Source organism: Equus caballus, chromosome 28 (genome assembly GCF_041296265.1).
Source record: "Equus caballus isolate H_3958 breed thoroughbred chromosome 28, TB-T2T, whole genome shotgun sequence".
In the NCBI taxonomy this organism is placed as follows: Eukaryota; Metazoa; Chordata; class Mammalia; order Perissodactyla; family Equidae; genus Equus; species Equus caballus.
The window spans coordinates 30,615,580-30,638,150 of NC_091711.1; the positions used below are offsets into that span (position 1 = coordinate 30,615,580).

At 36.2% G+C, this 22,571-nt stretch overlaps 1 protein-coding gene across 1 annotated transcript in view; it reads right to left on the minus strand.

Moving 5' to 3' along the window:
- The window catches only part of SLC5A8 (solute carrier family 5 member 8), a 65,439-nt gene that overhangs the window by 6,904 nt on the left and 35,964 nt on the right, over nt 1-22,571 (minus strand). The window contains exons 7-13 of the mRNA XM_001916081.6: nt 22,161-22,290; nt 19,602-19,690; nt 18,579-18,691; nt 15,779-15,846; nt 6,896-6,982; nt 4,037-4,242; nt 364-467 (exon numbers count right to left, since the gene is read on the minus strand). Coding sequence (XP_001916116.4) covers nt 364-467; nt 4,037-4,242; nt 6,896-6,982; nt 15,779-15,846; nt 18,579-18,691; nt 19,602-19,690; nt 22,161-22,290 — 797 coding nt within the window. The remainder of the gene's footprint in view (nt 1-363; nt 468-4,036; nt 4,243-6,895; nt 6,983-15,778; nt 15,847-18,578; nt 18,692-19,601; nt 19,691-22,160; nt 22,291-22,571) is intronic.

Consider the following 22,571-nt stretch of genomic DNA (forward strand, 5'->3'; position numbering starts at 1 on the left):
ATGTGTAAGATCCCTGGCATTCTAGTAGCCATGGACAATTTTTTCAAGTATTTTATTTTTAACTTACAGCAACTGGTGAGATAGGCAGGTCAATTATTATTATCCTTATTTTACACATGAGATAGCTAAGGCTCAGAGTAGTTACACAGACTTCCCCAAGTTCATGCAGCTAGTAAATGGCAGAACAAAGATTCAGATAGAGATTTCAAGTCCAGGCCCTCAAATTTCCCATGAGTAACATGAAACAAATAATTAAACTAGTTGTTAACAAGACTATAGTAAAATAACATAAATGGCTATAAAACAGATATAGTAAAAACTGATAGGGGGTAAATACAACAATACTAATGTTTAGAGAGTTACCTGTTGGTAAACTGATAAGCATTCCTGTGAATAACGTTACAAAAGTTCCAAGAGTGCTGAAGTATAGATATGATAAGGAATACCAGTTATCCATCAGTGGTGTCCTAAGGGAGAACAAAAGCATAAGCATAAGATTTCACGTAATGCTACCAGCAGCTAAGAGTACGTGTCAATAATCCTCATGGCAAAGTCAAAATACAATATTTAATAATGCTGTTAAAGTCATAATGTGCTATCCCAATTTTACCTTATTGTATCAGGAATTAAAAGCATGACCTAACCTTGACTGTATACTATAATAACAAATGTCCATATGTATTCATTCAACTCTGCTTTATGTCCCAGGCACTGATATTGTCACTGGAAAGTCTATCATAAAAAAAGGTAGCTAAGGTTCCTCTCCTTATAAAGTTTACATTCTAATAGGGAAAGAAATGCAATAAACAAGTAAACTAATTAATAAATACAATAATTTCCACTGGTAGAAAGTGTTGTAAGGAAAATAAAACAAGGCAATGCGACATTAGCAGGGTGGAAAGAAGGAACTACACTCTAACGTGGGGTCAGAGAAAGCCTTTGTGAAGAAGTGACATTTGAACTGAGATATGGCTAACAAAAAGTTCCTGAGGAAACTTCCTGGAGAGAAGTAACCACCAGCTGACTGAAGCATACTGAGCAAGATAGAGTGGTACCAGATGAGAGGTCTTTTGTGGGACTTGTATGAGCTTGGATTTTACTCTCTGGGATATGGCACTCATGGCAGTATTTTAAGTGGAAGAGTGACATGATCTGATCTGTTTCTAAAATGAGTGCTCTAGGATCCCACTTTCAGCTTTGATAGAGTAGCTTGATTTAGACCAACCATCCTGCCAAGAATAATATACAAAAAATTGGGGGATGGGGGGAAGCTGGGATTTTTTAAGACACCAGAGAGATCACGGCAATTAGAACTTGAGGGGCCAAGGTCCCAGAAAGAAGAGAAACACATTGAGGTGAGCTATTGAAATTAAGATAATACACTATTATTGGGCCAAAGACAGACAAAATAGAACAGAATAGAAAATAGAGAAATAGAGCCACAGGAAAACAGTCATTTAGTTTATATCAAAGTTGTCACTGCATCGAGATAGGGCAAAAGGAGGATCTTTTCAACAAGTGCTGCTTGGTTAGTTGAATAGCCATATGGGGGAAAAAAATGAATCTTGATCACAGCAGCTACAGAAATAAATTCCAAAGTGAATTACATTTCCTAAATGGAAATGCTTAACAAAAAAGCTTTTCAATGAAAAATTACAGGAATGTCTTTATGATCTCAGGGTAGGCAAAGATTTCTTAACTGGACACACCAAAGACTAACCATATTGGAAAAGACTGATAAGTTAAACAATTAAAATTAAAAAATTCTGACCACCAAAAAGTGTCATTAAGAGAATAAAAAGGCAGAGTGGGAGAAAAATATTTTTAAGACATATCTTGTATCCAGAATATATCAATAACTCCTAAATAAATAAGAAAAAGATGGAGAATCCATTTAAAAGTGGACCAGAGAGTTCAATAGACAAATCAGAAAAGTAAATATCCAAATGGCCAAAAACATATAAAAATGTATTGAACTTAAACATAATGCAAATGAAAACCACAACGAGCTACCAGTTTCCAGGCAACTAAAGAGTATCTTGTTTCATCTTCAGCTGTGTCATTCACTCTTCTTGTACTCTAGCGATACCGAACTATGTATGATTTCCTAAGATGCCACATGGCTTCAGGCCTTCATGCCTTTGGATATGTTGTTTCTCCATTCTGCAATAAACGTTCCTTCTTCCTTTCGTCCCCTCTGCCCGATCTTTTCACCTGGTAAATTCCAGGTCATGCAATACTCCTCTAAGATGCTTTCCTTGACTCCACCCAGGAAGAGTTAGGCTCCTCCTCCTCCTGGCTCCCATGACAGCCTACGAATACCACTTATCCCAATGTATCGTTTGTTTGTTTTCTTGTCCAACTTCTCTTCTGGTAATTCTCTGTGACAAGAATGACTTTCCAGACCTTTCCCTCTAGCCAATCTTGACATGCTTCAAGAAAGACAACATCTCTGAAGTCTTCATGCTAATTTCAACTTAAACTTTGTTTATATTGATGCTTTTAACAAATATTTATCAAGTATTTATTAGCTATTTACCATGTGCTAGTTACTAGACTTACCGTGCTTACTGAGTTAATGTGTATATTAGTACATTCTCTCCAGCTAGATTATAATTTCCTGGAAGGCAGGAATCACAGTGAAGGGGAAGAGAAGACTTTCAATGGATATTACATAAATGGCCAGCTCAGGGCTGAGTATATTGTTCATACTCATAAATTCTTGTATTAGCCAAGTTATTTTATAAATAAGCTAACATATAAAAGTGATTAAAAAGAATGATTATTATGGTACCAGGTACCAAGTACATGATAAATCTCAGCTAATTTATTTGTTTCAGGAATCCAAATAATTATTTTGCCTTAGACTCAAATTAAGACAGATATTTACATAATCAGAAAAAATGCTAAGCAAAATTGTGAAACAAGAAGTACATCCTGAACATCCTCCGATGCACCCTTCCATTAATCTTTTATCCCTTTCTGATTCTAATGACTTTCCTGACACTTCCATTAGTGCTTTCATGCTTGTCCAGACTGCTCCTTGCATATCCTTGCCCCTCTCCCCACAGCACCCCATGTAGTCAAACCTCCCCCAGATATGCCTCAGGTTCTGGAACTACCTTTTCTCTCTAAGCATGCAGAGTTTACCAGCCTTGAACTCTCACTGGCAACCATTCTCATAGATGAATTCCCTTCAGGATGTGAATTGCTAATAATAACAGACACGTTCCTTCTCAAAGGAGTGTGTCCATTTTAAGAGTGAGATACCACGTCTTGACCCAAAGGGAATGATTTCATTCTGGGTCAGTTAGAATTCAGATAATACTTTAGGGGCAATAGCTTCATCTTTGCACTCCTTGAACATATTCATGGCGTTTGTGCTTCAAGGCTGGACATCTATGTACCCACTAAAGAAAGTCTTGCCATCACATTCACTATACAATAAAATAATTACCTACCAACAGGTCTGCATAATTTCATTAAATCAGACAACATCAGTATCCAGAAGCTCAAAAGTGTACTGAATACTGAAAACTCTAGTAAGAAGACCATGACTGCAACTCATTGCTAGAGCTCTAAAGATTTGGAATCTTTAAAACTGAACAAATAGCGATTACTCAACATATTTAGATAATTACGGCTTTTAGTCTGTAAAGGCTGTACTTCAAAAACTTTAAGAGCAATGATTCTTTTATAATTGTGCTTTTCATTTTAAAAGTTTTTCAGTTGACAAAGACAATTTTTCATAGAGCTGGTATCTGGTAGCATTTACTCATAATAGGAATTTTTTGTTGTTACTATTCAAGTCTTCTCTGGATCTGTAGGTGAGGCAGAAGTTTCCATCAAAATTAAGAAAATACGTAACTTTTGCTATTTCAGAACAAAATATTACAGCCAGAAAGCCACATGGGCTCTACACATTTCAGAATTAGGCAAAATTGCAGCATTGCAGGCAAGACAAAAAGCAACAGGGGTTCTCTACTTGTCACATACATTTTTTAAAAATATGACATTATAAAGCTTAATTCAATACCTTTCAACATTGTGTACTTGAAAAGCACTAGTAGAAAATGGCATTTCTGTGGTTGTCATCCAATTTGTTCCATTGTACGTGCTGTTACAGCCGTAGGTTTCAAGGCTTAGTGGCATAGTGCTCTCAGGAAGTGGAGGGTAAAGCTGAGCTCCAATTCCAACCCACAAAGAAACAACAAATCCAGCCAGCAGACCAGCAAGTGCTCCCTGCAAAACAAAAGTGGTTTTAAAAGAAAAATAATACAGTTTTCTTTGAGAAGGTAATTAACATTAGAAGGGTAAGCTCAATATAGCCCAAGTCAAATTTACCAGCTTTTCTCCTAAAACTATTTCCCCTCGCAAGATCCCTGCCTTCTGTCAAGGGCAGGATGGGCCCCTGGTCCCTCAGCCCAGAGCCCTGGGGACTCTGTAACCTGATTCCCTTTTTGACATTCCTATCTAGCCAATCACCAATTTCTATCCATTTTTTTTTCATATGTCTCATAATTCCATTCCTTCCACCCTGTTTCCATGGCCAACAGTATATTCTGGCCTCCTTGTCTCTTCATACCCAATTAACTACAACAGTCACACAGTTGACTCCAGGCCAATTGTTCCTTCTATTTTTACTTAATCCGTGAACAAATGGCACACTGTAAGAGTAAGAGACTATGAAGAAGAAAGCACACACAGAGTTTATTCCTATACTTAGCAACGAGCATGATTGTAATTGTGCTTTAGGGTAATTATGGAGAAAACAGCAAGCAGTTTTCACAAATGACTGCATGGTGCAGACAACCAAACCAAGTATTTCTAGAGATAAATGGAGACGTCCTCTTTGAAGACATTTGGATTCCCAATCTTTGGAAGACTTGGGTCCCTCACTCCTGCTTTTCACCTGTAATCCAGGTGTTCTGCCAGCTCTTGAATGATTTAAGCCCTAATTCCAAATGATGGACACACAGGAAAACCTTGAGCTGGGTAGCCCCTTCCTCTGTGGGTCAAATTTCTCCCCTTCCTTTACAAATAATGATCAGACAGGGCAGCTTGTGCCTTGGGTTCCACATAGAGAGGACAGGTGAGAATATGCGAAGTAAGGGGGAAAACATAAGCAAAATCATAGGGTTGAAAAAAAGAACAGTGTGTTGGTGGGAAAAAACAAGAAGGCTGCTGACCAGATCAGAGGATTTATGTTGGGGACAAGGACTGCAAGCTCTTTCATTAAGCCATGAACTCTTCAGAGCAGAATTAGGTTTGTTTATTTCAGGTGCCCTAGCTCTTACCGCAGGGCTACACATATAGCAAGCATGCAAAAAATATTTTTGAATAATTTGAGGTTGGAATAGTAGATCTGGCCAGCTGTTGATAAGTCAGACTTGCTTACTCTCAGCACTGTACATGGCTTGATCAGGGATCTACAAAATTATAATACCCACAAGGGCAGAAATATTCAGCACTCTCTACTCCCAGGACAGTGCTCAGCCCATACATATTCAATGAATGAATGAGAAGAAGGGAGGAAGAGAAGTAAAGGAGGAGAAGAAAGAGGGAGGAAAGAAGGGAGTGAGGGAGAGAGGGAAGAGGAAGTCCACTCCTAAGTAAGAGCAGATATTCTGCTGGTGAATAACATGAATATAGTAAAAAGAGGTGCTTCCTATGATAGGAACAATAGTATCCTGCTTCCCCTGAAAAAGGATGTGTTGGACCTAGTCAGCTACAGCTTTTCTGGAGGCAACTCACGGTGGCATAAACGTCAACAACCAAAAGTCAGTCTTTTTTTTTTAATGTTTCAGACACTCAGCAAACCACCACGCATTTCAGGAGTTGGCTAAAAGCTTCAGCATTCTGAAGTGGACACAAACTACTCTCTTTCGTTGTGATTAATTTCTACCAAGCTAGCTTTTCATATGACACTTCATTGAGAATTATTATTAATAATAATAACAACAATAACAGCCATTATTAGAATCTACCTTACCAATTCCTAATGCCTCATGAGCAAAATGGAATTTTAATGTAAAGAATGGCATTTTAACCTAAATGTAAAGTCATAGTTCTGTGGTTATTCTACATCTGTCTGAAACAACCATACACACATTATCGGTTTTTCCTGAACTTTAGCTTACAGCATGACTGAACCACTGGAGTTTCTCCAGGGAAATAATTTTTATTTCTTTTATTCCAAACAAAATTTAGCACTTCAAAGCACAGATGTGTCTATGTAGAAAAACAGAGATATTATCTATTTCTGGATATTATCCCCAATTATGATCACCCCTTTCGGGCTAGAATGTTATCGGAGCTACAGCTTTACATTTGAGCAGTATAAATTTTCTGGACAAGATGGTGAAGATCTGATCTTATTGCTTCTCTTTGCTTTACTGTGGCTATTCACAGGTATCCTCAGCTCTATTGCCGTTAAATCTTTCATATCTAAGCCTGTTGATCTCTTCAAGAAGGGCAAAAAGATAAATGCGCAAAAAGTGTTGATCCTTCAGTTATATTATATAATATTCATAATAGACATCAAACTATATGTCATAATATATCACATATCATACATCATTTCATAATACATATCATTTAGTTATGTTCTACAATATTCTATAATCTGTTTTTGTTATATAATTATATCATATCATTATATAACTTAGTTATATAATATTCATAATACATATTCTGGCAGTTATCATTTAGCTTCACATATGCAGGGTCCCAGTGCATAGGACTTCACTGTACACTCCAGCAAAGTCAATATGAGTAATTCAAGTCATTGAGACAAGTCACTAACGACAGATATCAAAGGAACTTCATCTTTACAATTGAGAAAAAATTGTGCTTGCAAAAGAAAGCTTCACACATATTAATTCTTCATACTTACAATAGAGTTGGCAAAGGGAACCAAAATGCCCAAAGAAAACAAGCCCAGAAGTGGTCCACCAACCATGCCAAATATGCTGAGTGCTGCCTATGAAAATAATAAAAAGTCAGCAATTAGTAATCTCAAACTCAAAGTAAAAATGTTTCAAAGTAATTTCATCAGGAAGAGGATTTAAGGTATTCAGTCTCTTCCTGAAAATCATGGCAATCTTGTCATTGGCAAAGAGGTAATCAGAGCTTGGAAGCTTCTGCTTCTCAGTCTCGAGTATCCATCTGTTCATTCAGGTACCCTCAATAAAGGCAGCAAAGTGTAAAGAAGGTACAGAATCATAGACAATAGGAACATCTATATGAATGCATAAGACAAGAGAGACACCGCTCCTCCTGGCTTTGTTCTTGCAAACATTAATAATCAATCACATGATTCCTTTGTGCTTTGATAGTCTCAAAGTCCTCTGCAAAACAAGATTGTGGATAAGTACTGCTAAGGGACCAGAGATGGTAATGAAACCCAATGCTATCCTTGGTTCCCTAAGGATGGAACCAGAATGAAATATATGATTTAAAAAAAAGATTGATTGAATCATGTAGAAAGAGATTTAAAATCTAATTGGCTAATTGCAACCTTTGCTTTGATGTACAGATGGCAAAATCATAATAGTGAAAAAAATTTACAATGTAAAAAATAGAGAAACGGAAATAGCTGAAACTTCTAAGAGATAGCTATTCTCAATAGTTAAATCGCTAATTTTTGAGAGTGAGCAGAACCATAAAAGAAGGATCAGGGACATCCTGGTTTGTCCACAGAGTAAAGGGGCCTGATAGAACAGAATAAATGAATCAAAGAAAAATATCAAGTCAAGAAAAATTTCAGAGGGTATAGACTTTGGTTGGGGGGAGGGGGAAGCCTACCTTGTGGACTAGGGAAAGGAAAATGGAGACTGATGATAGAGGAGAACTAGTGTTTGAGGAGGATACAGACTCGGGATAGGATCCTAAGGAGTCATTTCACAACTGCTCTTGAAGCAGAGTCCAGTAGGAAGGGAGATGAAGTCTTTCACTGCAAAATGTGAAAGAAGACACATGGCCCATGAAGCAGGCTGTGACAGTGTGACCTGTGAGCCAGTTTTGGAAATATAAGGAAAATATCCTTTAAAAACCTGTCTTAGGAAATAAGACCTTGGTTAGAGAGGAAGCAAGGAAGAACCGGCTTGGAGCTATGACTACTGTCCTAGAACATCTCACTGTATATGCTCAGGCCAAAGTCCGTATATGAAAAGAGAGGAATCATCCACAACAAGGGCTATAAGCAATTATGCAGACTATGGAGGAAAGCACATTCAGAGGAGTTTTATTGGTTATGGATTAGGTATGCTAGAAAAGCTTGGAGCTTCTGGATCTAATTCATTCATTTATATAATCAGGATGATATCAAACTATTTTAACTGATATGTCCTAAGCAACAGCCAACCAGACGCACCCAAGCCTTAGATCTGAGCATGAACCTGGAGAACTTGCTTTGCCCAGCATTAGCCTTCAAGTTTCTGGATCATGAGGAGGTCCAGGAATCCCAGAGGAGCCCAGGTGGCCATAGGAGTTTCAGGGAGCACTTGGGGCAATCAGAAAAGTGGATATTCAAGAACCAACCACAAATAGGTACATTCAACCTGAATTTGTAAAATGTCTACTTTGTCCTGCGCACTGCAGTAAGCACCAGATATTTGGTATAGTGTTGAACAACATCATCATCCTTGTCTTTATGGAATTACAAACTATTTAGTAACACAGACATTAAATAAATAACTGTAATAAAGTATGATAATTGAGATGATAAGAGAAATACAAGGTACTCTGGGAATATTTGGCAGAGGGGAACTCAAACTTATCCAGGGAACAGAAAGCATCGTCTTGAATAATATTTAAGTTGAAACCTGAATAATAAACAAGACTTAGTTGAAAGGTACTCCAGACAGGAGGAAGAGTCTATACTGAGGCCTGGATGCTAAAAACAGTGAGGAAAAAACCCCACCAAACCTTGGCATTTCCACTTCTGGGAAAATGGAGTAGATGTACTTTTCCCCATTCCTACTGCCAATAAAACTAAAAATCCTGGACATTACATATACAACAAACAGAAGAATAATCTGAATATGGAGAGAAGAAGGCAGATTGGCAGACTGGCTAGGGATTTTGGGACTTGAAAAATGACACAGTGGTGAGTTCTCTGAGTTTTCTTTTTGCCCCACATATCTCAGTCTCGGGGTTGAAGAAGCTGGCAATGCAGAATAGACAACAGGTGCAGCTAAAAAAAAAAAAAAAAGGCCCCAACAAAAGCCTGTTCTCTCTAGTCATAGGACAGAAAAGGAATAACAGCAAGACAGAAAACTTTTAGAAGATAACTGCTCAATTCCAGCCAAATTCCAGGGAATAAACTGCCCCCCCGCCCCACAATATGGCAGCAACAGCCAAGTAGGGAGCCTAGACTCTATCCCCACCAGCCTATAACAAGGCACCTCTTTCCCTCCCTGCTGGGTTGTAATGTCATAGGAGGTCCAGTGAAGAATCTGGATTTTCACCATTGCCCAGCAGTAACAAGATCATTTCCACCATAGTCACTAGCAAAACAAGAAGCTCCTGCCTTGAGTGTCAATAGAGGCCAAGTGGGGAACCTGGACTTCTACTTCAACCTGGCAGTAATGAAGCAGAACCCTCTCTTACCCTGTTGAGGTGGTATCAAAGAACGCAAAGTAAAACAGAGGTGTAAGTAAGAGCTCGAGTCTCATGACACAATATGAAAATGTCCAGGTTTCAACTGAGTTCACTTTTCATAGCAGGAACTAGAAAGATCACAAATTGAATGGGAACAAAAAGCAAGAGATGCCAATACAGATGTGACAGAGATATCAGAATTATTTCACAAAATTTTAAAGAAACCATGATGAAACTCCTTCAGCAGTCAGAACATATTTGAAACAAATGAAAAAATAGAAGCCTTTAGCAAAAAATAATAGAAATTCTCAGCAAAAACATAGAAGATATAAAGAAGAACCAAAGAGAAATTTTAGAAGTGAAAAATATAACAACTGAAGTGAAAATCTCAGTGGATGGATTCAACAGAGGAATGGAAGGGACAGAGGGAAGAATTAGTGAGCTGGAAGATAAACCAATAGAAATTACCCAAAATGAATAACAGAGAGAAAACAGACTTTAAAAAAGTGAAATGAATCTCCAGGACCTTTGGGACTATAACAAAAAAATCTAACATTCATGTCATCAGAGTCATAGAGGAAAAGAGAAAGAGAGTGGAGCTGAAAAGTACTGAAAAAAATAATATCTGAACTTCCCAAATTTGGCAAGAGACATGAACCTACAGATTCAAGAAGCTGGCAAACTCTAAACAGGATAAACCCAAAGAAATACATGCCAAGACACATCATAATTAAAATGAAAACTAAAGACCAAAAAAAAAAAAATTCCTGAAATCAGCCAGAGAAAAATGACATCTTATCTCTAGGGGAAAACCATTAGAATGGCAGCAGATTTCTTGTCAGAAATAATGGAGGCCGCACAATATTTTTCAAGTGATGGAAAAAAAGAACTGTCAACTCAGAATCCTATATCCAAGAAAAATGTCCTTTGGGAAAAAGAGGAAATCAATACATTCTCAGATAAGGGAAACTAAGAGAATTTGTTGCAAACAGACCTATCCTAAAAGAATGGCTAAATGACGTTCTCTAAATAGAAATTAAATGGTAAAAAGAAAGAACCTTGGGACATCAGGAAGGAAGAATACAATAAGCAAAAATACGGGTAAATAAAATAGTCTTTCCTTCTCCTCTTGAGTTTTCTAAATTGTTTGATTGTTGATACAAATGTTACAACACTGATGTAATTCTAAATGTATAGAGAGTAAAAATTTAAGACAATTGTATTATAAACAAGGCAGTGTAAAGGGACAAAAAGGGAGGTAAGGCTTCTATACTTGAATTGATAAAATGACAAAACAAATAGACTGTGATAAGGTATTTACATATAGTGTAATACCTAAAGCAAACAGAAAAAAGTACTATGCAAAGAGACAAACTCAAAACAATATAGATAAATCAAAATGGAATTCTAAACAACATTCAAGTAACCCACAAGGAAGTAGGGGGAGAAAAGAAAACAGAGAGCAAAAAACAGTAGACCTAAGCCCTAACACGCCAATAATTACATCAAAAGTACATGGTCTAAGTATACCAATAAAATGACAGAGATTGGCAGGATGGACTTTAAAAGATAACCTAACTATGTGTTGTCTCCAAAATTCACTTCAAATGTAATGATATAGGCAGGTTCAAAGTAAAAAGATGAAAAAAATATATATTATGCAACAATTAATCAAAGAAAGGCAGGAGTAACTATTTTAATATCAGATAAATTAGACTTCAGAGCAAGGAAAATTATTAGAGACAGAGAGGGATACTATATAATGATAAAGGGTTAATTCACAAAAAAAGACATAGAAATCCTAAATGCATACGCACCAAACACCAGAGTAGCAAAATATATGAAGCAAAACCTGATAGAACTAAAAGGAAAACAGACAAATACACAATTAAAATCATCAGAACATCGTCAGAAAATCATCAAGGATATAGAACTCAGTGACACCATCAACAAGCAGGATCTAATCGATACTTATAGAATGCTCCACCTCAGAACAGCAGAGTACACATTCTTCTTATGTGTCTATGGAACATATACCAAAATACCATATTCTGGGCCATAAAACAGACTTAACAAATTTAAAGAATTAAAATCATACAGAATGTGTTCTCTGACCACGTTGAAATAAAACTAGAAATCAATAGCAGAAAGATAACAGAAAAATTTCCCCACAATTGTAAACTAAGTAACATACTTTTAAATAATCCATTGGCCAAAATGACATCTCAAATAAAATTTTAAAATACAAATGAAAAAGAAAACATAAAACATTAAAAGTTGTGGGACATAGCAAAACCAACACTGATAGGGAAATTTTTAGCAATAAGTTCACACACTAACACGCCAATAATTACACCAAACGTACATGGTCTAAGTATACCAATAAAATGACAGAGATTGGCAGGATGGACTTTAAAAGATAACCTAACTATGTGTTGTAAAACAGCAAGTCTCAAATCAGTAATCTAAGATTCTAGTTTAAGAAGAGCAAAATAAACCCAAGGCAAGCAAAAGGAAGAAAATAACAAAGGGCAAAAATCAATGATTGAAAACAGAAAAACAATGCAGAAAATCAATGAAACAAGAAGCTAGTTATTTGAAAATATCAATGAAATTTACAAACCTCTGGCAAGACTGAAGAAAGAAAGAGAAAAGACAGAATTATCAATATTAGGATTGAAACAGGGGATAGCACTATAGACCCTGCAGACACAAAAGAATAATAAGGGAATAAACAACTCTACACACATAAATTTGACAACTTAGATGAAATGGACCAATTCCTTGAAAACACAAACTACTACAATTTACCCAACATGAAACAGATAATATGAACAGCCCTATAACTATTAAGGAAATTGAATTCACAATTTCAAAACTTCCAAAAACAAATCTCCAGGTCTAGATGCTTTCACTAGAGAACTCTATGAAACATTTAAAGAATAATTAACACCAATTCTACACAATCTCTTCCAGAAAATAGGAAAGAATTCTTCCTAATTTATTTTATGAAGCTAGTATGACTCTGATACCAAAAATACCCTACAGATCAACATCTTCCATGAATATAGACGCAAAAAATCCCTAACAAAATATTAGTGAATAGAATTTAGCAATATATAAAAATTACATCATGACCAAATGAAGTTTATTCCAGGTATGCAAGACTGGTTCAACATTTGAAAATCAATCAATATAATCCACCATGTTAACAGACTAAAGATGAATATCATGTTGACAAGAGATTTTCACATATTGAGGTATATGGGGTAACCACTCAGGTTCAAAACTGATTCAGCTTGAACTAAAGAAGCCTGACTTACGGCCTATTAAACATACATTGTACATCTGCGTTAAGCATTAAAATGACGAATGTACTCTGTTAAGATAAGAATACATACTTCCACTCCTATGCCCTATTGGTAACGCCCTATTTAGTCCTTTTCCTGACATCAGGGTCACATTGACCTGCTAATTTGCAAATGAATACCTCTTTGAAACTTTGATGAATATGTACACTGGGCATGTTTAATGTATGTTCGTTGTTCTAAAAGGGTATAAGACTGTACTGAAAACCATGCTTCTCCAGAACGCTTTCTTCCTCTCTGGTAAAGGCCTTCCTAGGTTATAATCCTCACCCTGGCTCAAGTAAAACTCACCTTATCTCTCTCATCTATAGAATGGTTGTTATTTTGCATCAACACGTAACTATATCAATCAATGCACAAAAAGTATTTGACAGAATTCAATTCTCTTTCATAATAAAAACTCTCAGAAAAATATGAATAGAGGGTAATTTTCTCAACTTGGTAAAGGGTATCTACAAAAAAACTACAGCTAACATTATACTCAAGGGTGAAAGACTGAATGCTTTCCCTACTCAGATTGGGGAAAAAGGCAAAGATGTCTGCTCTTACCACTCTTATCCAACATGATGTGGAAGTTGAAGCCAGTGCAATGAGAACATAAAAGGTATACATACATATTTGAAAGGAAGAAATAAAACTGTTTCTGTCTGAAGACAACACGATTTTCTACGGAGAAGATCCAAACCAACAAGTGAATTAAGCAAAGCTACAGGATACAAGATAAATATACAAAACTTGATTGTATTTCTATATTTTAACAAACACAAGGGCATAGGCATCAACATTAAAAATACAATACCACTTACAATCACTCAGAAAAATGAAATATATGTAACTCTAACAAAACATATAGACAGAAGTCTTGTATAATGAAAATTACAATGGTGATAAAAAAAATCAGAGATGACCCAAATAAATGGAGAGATATACTATGTTCATGAATTAGAAGATTCACTATAGTAAAGCTATCAATCCTCTCCAAGTTGATACACAGGTTTAGTGTAATCCTATCGAAATCTAAGAGAGATTATTTTTAGATATAGAGAAGATTATTCTAAACTTTACCTGGAAAGGAAAGGAACTAGGATGTCTGAAACAATTTTGAAAAATAAAGTAAAAGGATTCAGTCTACCCGATTTCAAGATTTATTATAAAGCTACAGTCATCAAGACTGTGGTACTGGCAGAGGGATAGATGCATAGATCAGTGGAAAAGAATATAGAACCAAGAAATATACCCACACACATATGCCCAACTGATTTTCAACAAAGGCACAAAGGCAATTCAAGGGAAGAAAGACAGTCTGTTCAACAAATGGTGCTGGGGTAATTGGACATCCACAGGGAGAAAGGAAAAAAATGTCAACCTAAGTCTCTACTTTATACAAAAATTAACTCTAAACAGAACATGGACATAAATATAAATATAAAATGTAAAACTCTGAAACTTTTAGAAAACAAACATAGGAGAAAATCTTCAAGATCTGGGGCTAGACAAAGAGTTCTTAGACTTCATATCAAAAGCACAATCCATAAAAAAAAACTTGATAAATTGGACTTCATCAAAATTAAGAACTTCTGCTCTGTAAAAGATTAAGAGGGTGAAGAAACAAGCTACAGAGTGAGAAGATATTTGCAAACCACCTCTGACAAACGGCTATTATCTAGAATATATAAAGAACTCTCAAAACTCAACAGTAAAAAAGCAAACAATTCAATTAGAACATGGGCAAAAGACATGAAGCAACATTTTATGGAAGAAGATGGACAGATGGTAAATACCTAAAAAAATGTTCATCATCAGCCATTAGGGAAATGTAAATTAAAACCACAATGAGATATCAGTATACGCAACGTACACCTATCAGAATGGCTAAAATAAAAAATAGTGACTACTAATGCTGGAAAGGATGTGATGAAACTGGACCATTCATACATGCTACTGGTATAAAAATGGGGCAATCACTCTAGAAAATTGTCAGCTTCTTTAAAGAGTAAATACACAACTACCACTCAGAAATTGCACTCTTGGGCATTTATTGTGGAGAAATAAAGAGATATGTTCACACAATACCTGTACATAAATGTAGCATATTTATTCATAATAGCCCCAAACTGGAAAAAACCCAGCTGTCCTTTCAACAGATGAGTGGCTAAACCAACTGTAGTACATCCGTACCAGGGGATACTATACAACAATAAAAAGGGAACCAACTATTGATACATGCAACAACCTGGATGAATTCCAGAGAATTATGCTGAGTAAAAAAAAGCCAACTCAAAAGATTACATACTATATAATTCTATTTATATAGCATTTTGACACAACAAAATTATAGAAATGGAGAACAAATTAGTGGTTGCCAGGGGTTAAGGAGGGAATAGGGGCAGGAAGGAAGTGGGTGTGGCTATAAAAGGGGAATGAGAGGGATCCTTGTGGTGATGGAAACATTCCACATCTTGACTGTATCAATGTCAATATCCTAGCTGTGATATTGTACTATTGTTTTGCAAGATGTTATCATTGAGGGAAACCAGGTAAAGGTATATGAGATCTCTGTATTATTTCTTACAATTGCAGGTAAACTTACAATTATCTCAAAATAGAAAGTTTAATTTAAAAAAATTTTAAAAGAGTTTAGTCATCTCTCTTTCTTGCTTTTATAGAGCATCTCATTGTGATTTTAATTTGTTTCCCTATTCATAGACATATACATAAAGAAGTCTGGGAGGATGATCACATCAACATTAAAAAGAAAAAGAAAAATGTAGTGATTATGACTCAAACTTTCAAAGGTCAGCTCTTACCTGCAACAAAGCCCCCATCAGTGATGCCAGTGCAGCCATTCCAATACACAGGGCTCCAAACAGCAGGCCTAGATGGATGATATAAAATCCAGACTCAGAGGATTAGAATTCTGAGTAGAATAAGCTGTCACATCTTTGATTCAAAGTGAGTAATATGACTGCAGTGAACAATGGCCACATACATCAGAGCCAGCCAAAAAAGGAAAGGGGTGTTTTCCTACAGGATCAGCAGTGTATAAAGAAAGAAGAGAAAACCCTGATATTGTGTCCCAGGATTAATGACAACATTAGGTTATATAAGTAAAGAATCCCTAGAATTAACTGCAGGAATTTTAAAGCTAAGAACTATTGTGTTATTAATCTAATCCTCCATAACCCTTTGTTTATAAAGGAAGCCTCAGGTCTCTGTTTTTAGTTTGCCAAAAATAGGACACAATTCAGCTGTGCTCTGCACAAGGTGATGCAGCAGGGGAGTAATAAACATCAGAAATTAGAGCCTTCTGACTTTAAGTGTTCATTTCTCCAGGGAAGTGGCAATCTACACCAAAGGGTGGTTTAAGACCTTTAGCGCTTTCATTCCATCAACATCCTCATGCCTTTCCTGTTAAACTAGCAAAGAAAGGCAGTTTCAAGACAAGTATGATATTCCTCTTTCTACTAAATTGTTTCCCCTAAACTATAGAAATCCTCAAGCCACCACTGGTGGTCAGATGGTAGGATTTTTTTTTTTTTTTTTGGCTTTCAGTTATTTTCCAGATTTTATCCAAGTACACATTTTACTTTTTAAATTATAGAAAAGCTTACCCCTCTAAATTTTATTTTTAATGACTTCCATTCAGCAAAAATCACCTGAAATCAGTCAATATAATTTCCCACACATAAAATTCAAAGTACAGAAAAAATTAATGAGAAATTGGCTCATCATAAAATTAGTGCACTCCTTATATCATGTAATTCCTATTTTACTTACACTAACACTCACTCCTTTGTTAAGCATATTGGGTAAATAATCCTATTAGACCTGAATGGAAACCTTTACATTAAGTTTTTGCAAAGGGCTCTTGTTGCAATGATTTTTTATGCCTCTGAATCCTAATATAAATAGTATTTTCAACATATTTAGCTAGATTCTTCTCCATTTGATAGCTCATGAATGGATACCACTGTGGTTTTTGGTATTTAAAGCCACTGGAAACATATTCACACCATCTACCATGCTCCTCTCTATGATGTCCTTATTGTAGATATCTCAAGATAGTGATTTTATATAACTCTTCAAAATGAATGAAAACTTCATTTGCACTAGCAGAGTTGATTTCTTATTAATCATTAGCAGCATCATTCCTTGAGCACCAGCTAGTGCCTCTTGTTTAATATACATTATCTCTAAACCTCATAGTATAGCTGAAAGGTGAATAGTTTTTGTTCTCATTTTCCACATAAAGAAACAGAGGTTCAAATGGGTTATTGGGTTTCCTCAAAGATAATAGCTAGTAAATTGATGAAGCAAGATTGGGTTTTTCTGGCTTCAAAAGCTTCTATTCACTCTACTAAACCACCCAGCTTCAATAATCCCATAATGAACCAGTCTAAATACTCCTCAAGAAGCATTGTATCATTCTGAAATTATGCTCCAGGATTAAAACCAGGTAAAATGATGCAGTGCTATTTAAATTTGGGGGACAATGAAGAATATAAATTAAGTACTTATTCCAGGCTATAGTCATGGCAATTATATATAAAATTATGGCTTAAAGGGGCTGGCCCCGTGGCCGAGTGGTTGGGTTCGTGCGCTCCGCTGCAGGCGGTCCAGTGTTTCGTTGGTTCGAGTCCTGGGCGCGGACATGGCACTGCTCATCGAGCCACGCTGGGGCAGCGTCCCACATGCCACAACTAGAAGGACCCACAACGAAGAATATACAACTATGTACCAGGGGGCTTCGGGGAGAAAAAGGAAAAAAATAAAATCTTTAAAAAAAAAAATTATGGCTTAAAAAAGAATATTACTTACTATTTCTTTGACCGTCTATTAGTGTTATTGTTTTGAGGTTAAAGTGTCTTTTTAAAAAAGAATTGTTAGTCATTCATTCCAAAACACGTATGCCCAAGAAGTCAAATAAGGAATGGAGTACACTAGCCAGATTTCTTTCAGTCAGATATTACATTTGGAACATCTGGGAACTAGAGACCTTTAAACTTTTCTATTCAAGCCAGATACTTAACCCCTAATAAAGTCTGATAATCTAAGAATATAAGTTGAGAATTCCTTGCACAGTTTTATAGACCATCTCCAGGACAGTCTGCATGTGCAGACAGAGCAGACAACCAAGACAGGTTAAAAGCATAATGCTCTGCTTCTTTATTTTCAATTAATACACAGACTCTGTACCTTAAACTGACAGCACCTTCTTAGGTAACATAGAAAAAGTGTGGCTCTTGCTTCCAAATTAAGGATATTCCTTAAAATTGTGGTCTAAAGCTGAAAAGGAAAAGGAATGAATTTTTTTTCTGTGGCTAAGAATTTTGACATAGATCTGTGATAGGAAGACAGTAGGAAAGGACAGCCAAATAGGACCCCTGGAAATCGTCCTTTGTGGTCCCTGACAACTAACTATTTGAAGTATCTCCTAAATCTTCATTGCAAATATAGCCATGACTGCATTAAGCCATAGCCATGCGGATATGTATATCCATTGGCACTCAGAGGTTCTCACTCTGTATCTACTACGGAAAAGAATTTCTAGTATCTTTAAAAATCATCTCCCAGAGCTAAAATGGAATTGTGAAAATGGAAACTTACTCATTCCTTGGGAAACCCAAGAGAGAGACCTTTCTGAGAGCGGTCTGAAGTGAGGTTTGATCAGATCTTCCACAGTCACTGCTGCTAAGGCATTAATACTGGAGGACACTGTGCTGCGAGGGAAAATAGAACTTTCGATTTGTAACATTTTAACTTTAATAATACTTCAATAATACTTTAATAATACTTTAAGCAGGAAGGAGAAGGGGAAGAACAAATTGTTACTTCTGAACTATAACCAGATTTCTATTATATTATTTTGAATGATCCCAGCATCCTCTTTCTGGCAGTTGTTCCCATCCAAGAATGATTCAGGCAACATCCATAGGCTTAATAGTGAGAAAGGACCATTTAATGTTGCTTCCCTCTTGCAATTAATCGTGTCTATGGAAAGAATCTACATATATTATGCAGCATTTTTACATAACAACTTTAAACCTACTTTTCTTTGTGCATAGAAAGAACTGTCATAAGTCTTCACTAACGTGTCATAAATATCCATAGTATTAATTCCCTGGATCCTCGCTAACATATGATGCACATGTTAATAATAAGAATTCCCTGGAGCAAACACAGGAAGAATGTGCAATGAATAAGTTCAAACACAAAACAAGATTCTTTGGACAGTGTATATTATTCAGCATGTAAATGGGAGATTTTAATTCTAATTGTCCATTTGATTATGCTTTAGCCACATGCATATTTTAAACTGAGACTGTAGGTACCTATTTTTGATAATCAGTAAAAGCTACCATCAAGTGATCATCATTATTATGACCCTATAGGGTATGTGATAGTGTATTAGAAGATAGGGACTAAGTTAAAAGTGGAGACTGATGATAACAGACTGCTAGCCCACAAAGATAAGAGTCAGACTGACAGAGAGGATACATGGAGTAGATTGCCAACTTTGGGCCATTTGTGCCCACGTCCAGAATTCAGCTTTATCCCTCGAATTATCCAATAACAAAAGAAGGATCCCAACAGAGAAACCACGTATTATTAGAGTGATATAGTTCATACCTTAATGTTCCACTGTAAGCACAGGCCACAAAAAGTCCAGGAAGTCCTGGATAATCTTGCAGAATGTCTAGTACCAAATAAGGCATGAGCTGAAAAATTAAAAAATTTACTCCTGAGTACTATTTTCATTCAAATAAAATTAATGAATGACTCATTTATTTTATCTTCTTCAAGAACTAAAGGAAGCTATTCCACATAACTGAAATTTCCAAATCCCTAAAATTAAATCTTTAACAGGTAACACTTAAAGTAGAGAATAGCACAGTCGTTACAGGTACAGACTTTGGATTCAGACAGATGTGGCTTTTGTTACCTAATTTCTCTGAGCCTCAGTTTCCTCATCTGTAAAACAGGGGTAATAAAACTAACCTTGTAGAGTTGCCATAAAAGTTAAATTGGATACTCTTTGTAAAGCACTTAGTATAGTCCATGCTTGATAAAAAGGTTGCTATTCTCATTTTTGGAATAACAAATCAATTTAAAGGAAATATTTTACAGACCTCTGTGCTTAAGCAAGCAGCAGTCACATCACTTAATTAACTTTACTTGATGACTCAAGGCCATCTTTGTGAACTTCAATCACTTCCCAGGACTGAAAGTGTAATAGCTGCACATGTATGAGACATAGTGGTGAGCAACCTCAGTAAATTCCTGAAATTTGCTTCTTTCAAAAAAAGTTACTGATACCAACTTGCCTTTTGATAAGTTTGCTTTTTGATTTATTTTTTTAAATAAATATTAAATAAGGATGAGAATGTGCATGACTTCAGCACTGTTTTACATGGCAGTCTTTCAGCAAAACTGATTTTTATATCAAAAGGGTCAAAGTGGATAATTTTCCAGAAAAATGTCTTCTCATTTGCATTGAAACATGATTGATTCCTTCTCCCATAGTACAGCGTGGATGGCATGCTCTATCTTACCAGCTTCTTTGGTCTCATTTAACAATGGTCTGCTAATGGGATATGGAAGCACATCCTGCACTGTCCCAAGGGTCCGTGTTGAGTTGTTTTAAGAATGTTTCCTCCACTTTCTCCAAAGTTTACTAATTCTTTATTCACAGAAAATGAGAGCAGCACTTCTCTCTATATGAGATTCTCTATATGAGAAGCAAATTCCCAAGATTTCTTAAAAGTTTAACGTCAAGCAGTATCCCATACACAAGCAGAAGTAGTTTCCTTTGCTAGTGTTACAATGAGATCTAAAATCCTCTAAGCGATAGGTGCATGTATGCAAGACACTGCTGAACGCGTTCTATGACAAGGGGTCTCAAGGTTAGGAAGTTGTAGGGATATTTTTGTCCGGGGTAAGGGAAGGCATATCAGAAACATTTTTAAAATCCCTATTGTCTTCATGATACAAACTACAGACAATAAAGATCAACAAAAACCACAAAAAATTCTTGACTAGAGTGAATATAATGGAAGAGTGCCTCCATCTTCAGAGCAAACATGATTCTTGGATTCTCTGAGTGAATAGGAAGGATCCGTTTATCAAAAGGAGAGGATGGGCTAAGATAAGGTTGAGATACACAGCTCAAGCATGCCTTCATTTTCTAATCCCACAAAGCTGTATTTTTCTGGGAATATGTGATGCATTTGCACCAACAAAAAATTTACCCTATCTTCATTCTAATGAGTCCCCTGGGCACTTGATTTACAAGCAAGTCCTGGAAAATAATTTTGGCAGGAACTCTGAGAACAAAAACTCAGGCTTTGGAGTCAGGGAGTCCTGGGTTTGAATTCTAGCTCCACTTTCTGAACGATGGTATATGACAGAGAGGTTCAAAGGTAGGACTCTGGTGGCAGCCTGCCAGGGTTCAAATCCTGCATCCAAGTTTATTAGCTGGTTACTTAATTTCTCTGTGCTTTGGTTTCCTCATGTTTGAAAGGGAGATAATCATAGCACCTATTTCAAAGCGTAACTGTGAGGATTAGAAGTTGAAATTTATGTAAAGCACTTATGATAGCACCTGGCCCGTGGTAAGTATGTGATGAGTGCTTGCAGTTATTCTTATTTATTGGCTATGTCACGTCTCTGAGGTTCATTCATTTCCTCATCTATAAGATTAGAATTACAGGATTGTGAAAATTAAAAGAGATAAAGGATACAAGGCTCTTTGCACAGAATCTCATCACATAGTTGGTACTCAATAAATGTTCACTTGTTGGATTCGTTTCTTTATCCGTGAAAGAATGGAATATAACTGTTCATAAATGAGCAATCTAACAATACCCACAAAATACTCTACAGTACCATGTTGCGTGTATAGTTTTTTTAACTGTGTTTACATTTCTACTCCCAGCCTTGAGTTATTTCTATCTAACACTTGGCTTCAAATTTTTCCAGGTATTTCAATATTTTAATCTTGGATGCAGCATTCTTCACTCTTGCTGGATCTGCTAAAATAAATTTTTGCCAAATGCATTATAGAAGTCAAAGATGATTATATTGTACCAATTTGCTGTTTCTCTACAAGAACATAAACACTCTTTCTTCCCAATTAATGAGCTTTCTGAATGTTATTAATCCGTGTGTAAGAAAGACATGGTACTCAACCTGGTCTGGTGCAGATATTTTCTTGGCTGTCCAGGGATCACAATCATGGTACCTGGAATACAGGGCGAGTCCACAAAGCACTGAGCAGACGAGGATTACCCAAAGTCCCAAAAGATTGATGTAGAGAGACCTACAGAAGTGAAAACAAACCAGCAAATGACAACTGTAATTTCCATCCCAAAGATTAGGAAACTTGTTAAACAAACAGAGAAACTTTCATGATTATTCTCAATAAATGCATGCTATCTTTTGGTTATCAAAAATGCTATTTATTTTATTCTGGCCTATTTTATTCATAACATTCTGCTTATGATGTCAGTCAACAATGTGTGTGGAAATACTTGGAATAGATGGGATTTTTCCATTGAACGAATGTATCCTCCTCGTCAGAGTTCCATGGGTATTATCAGC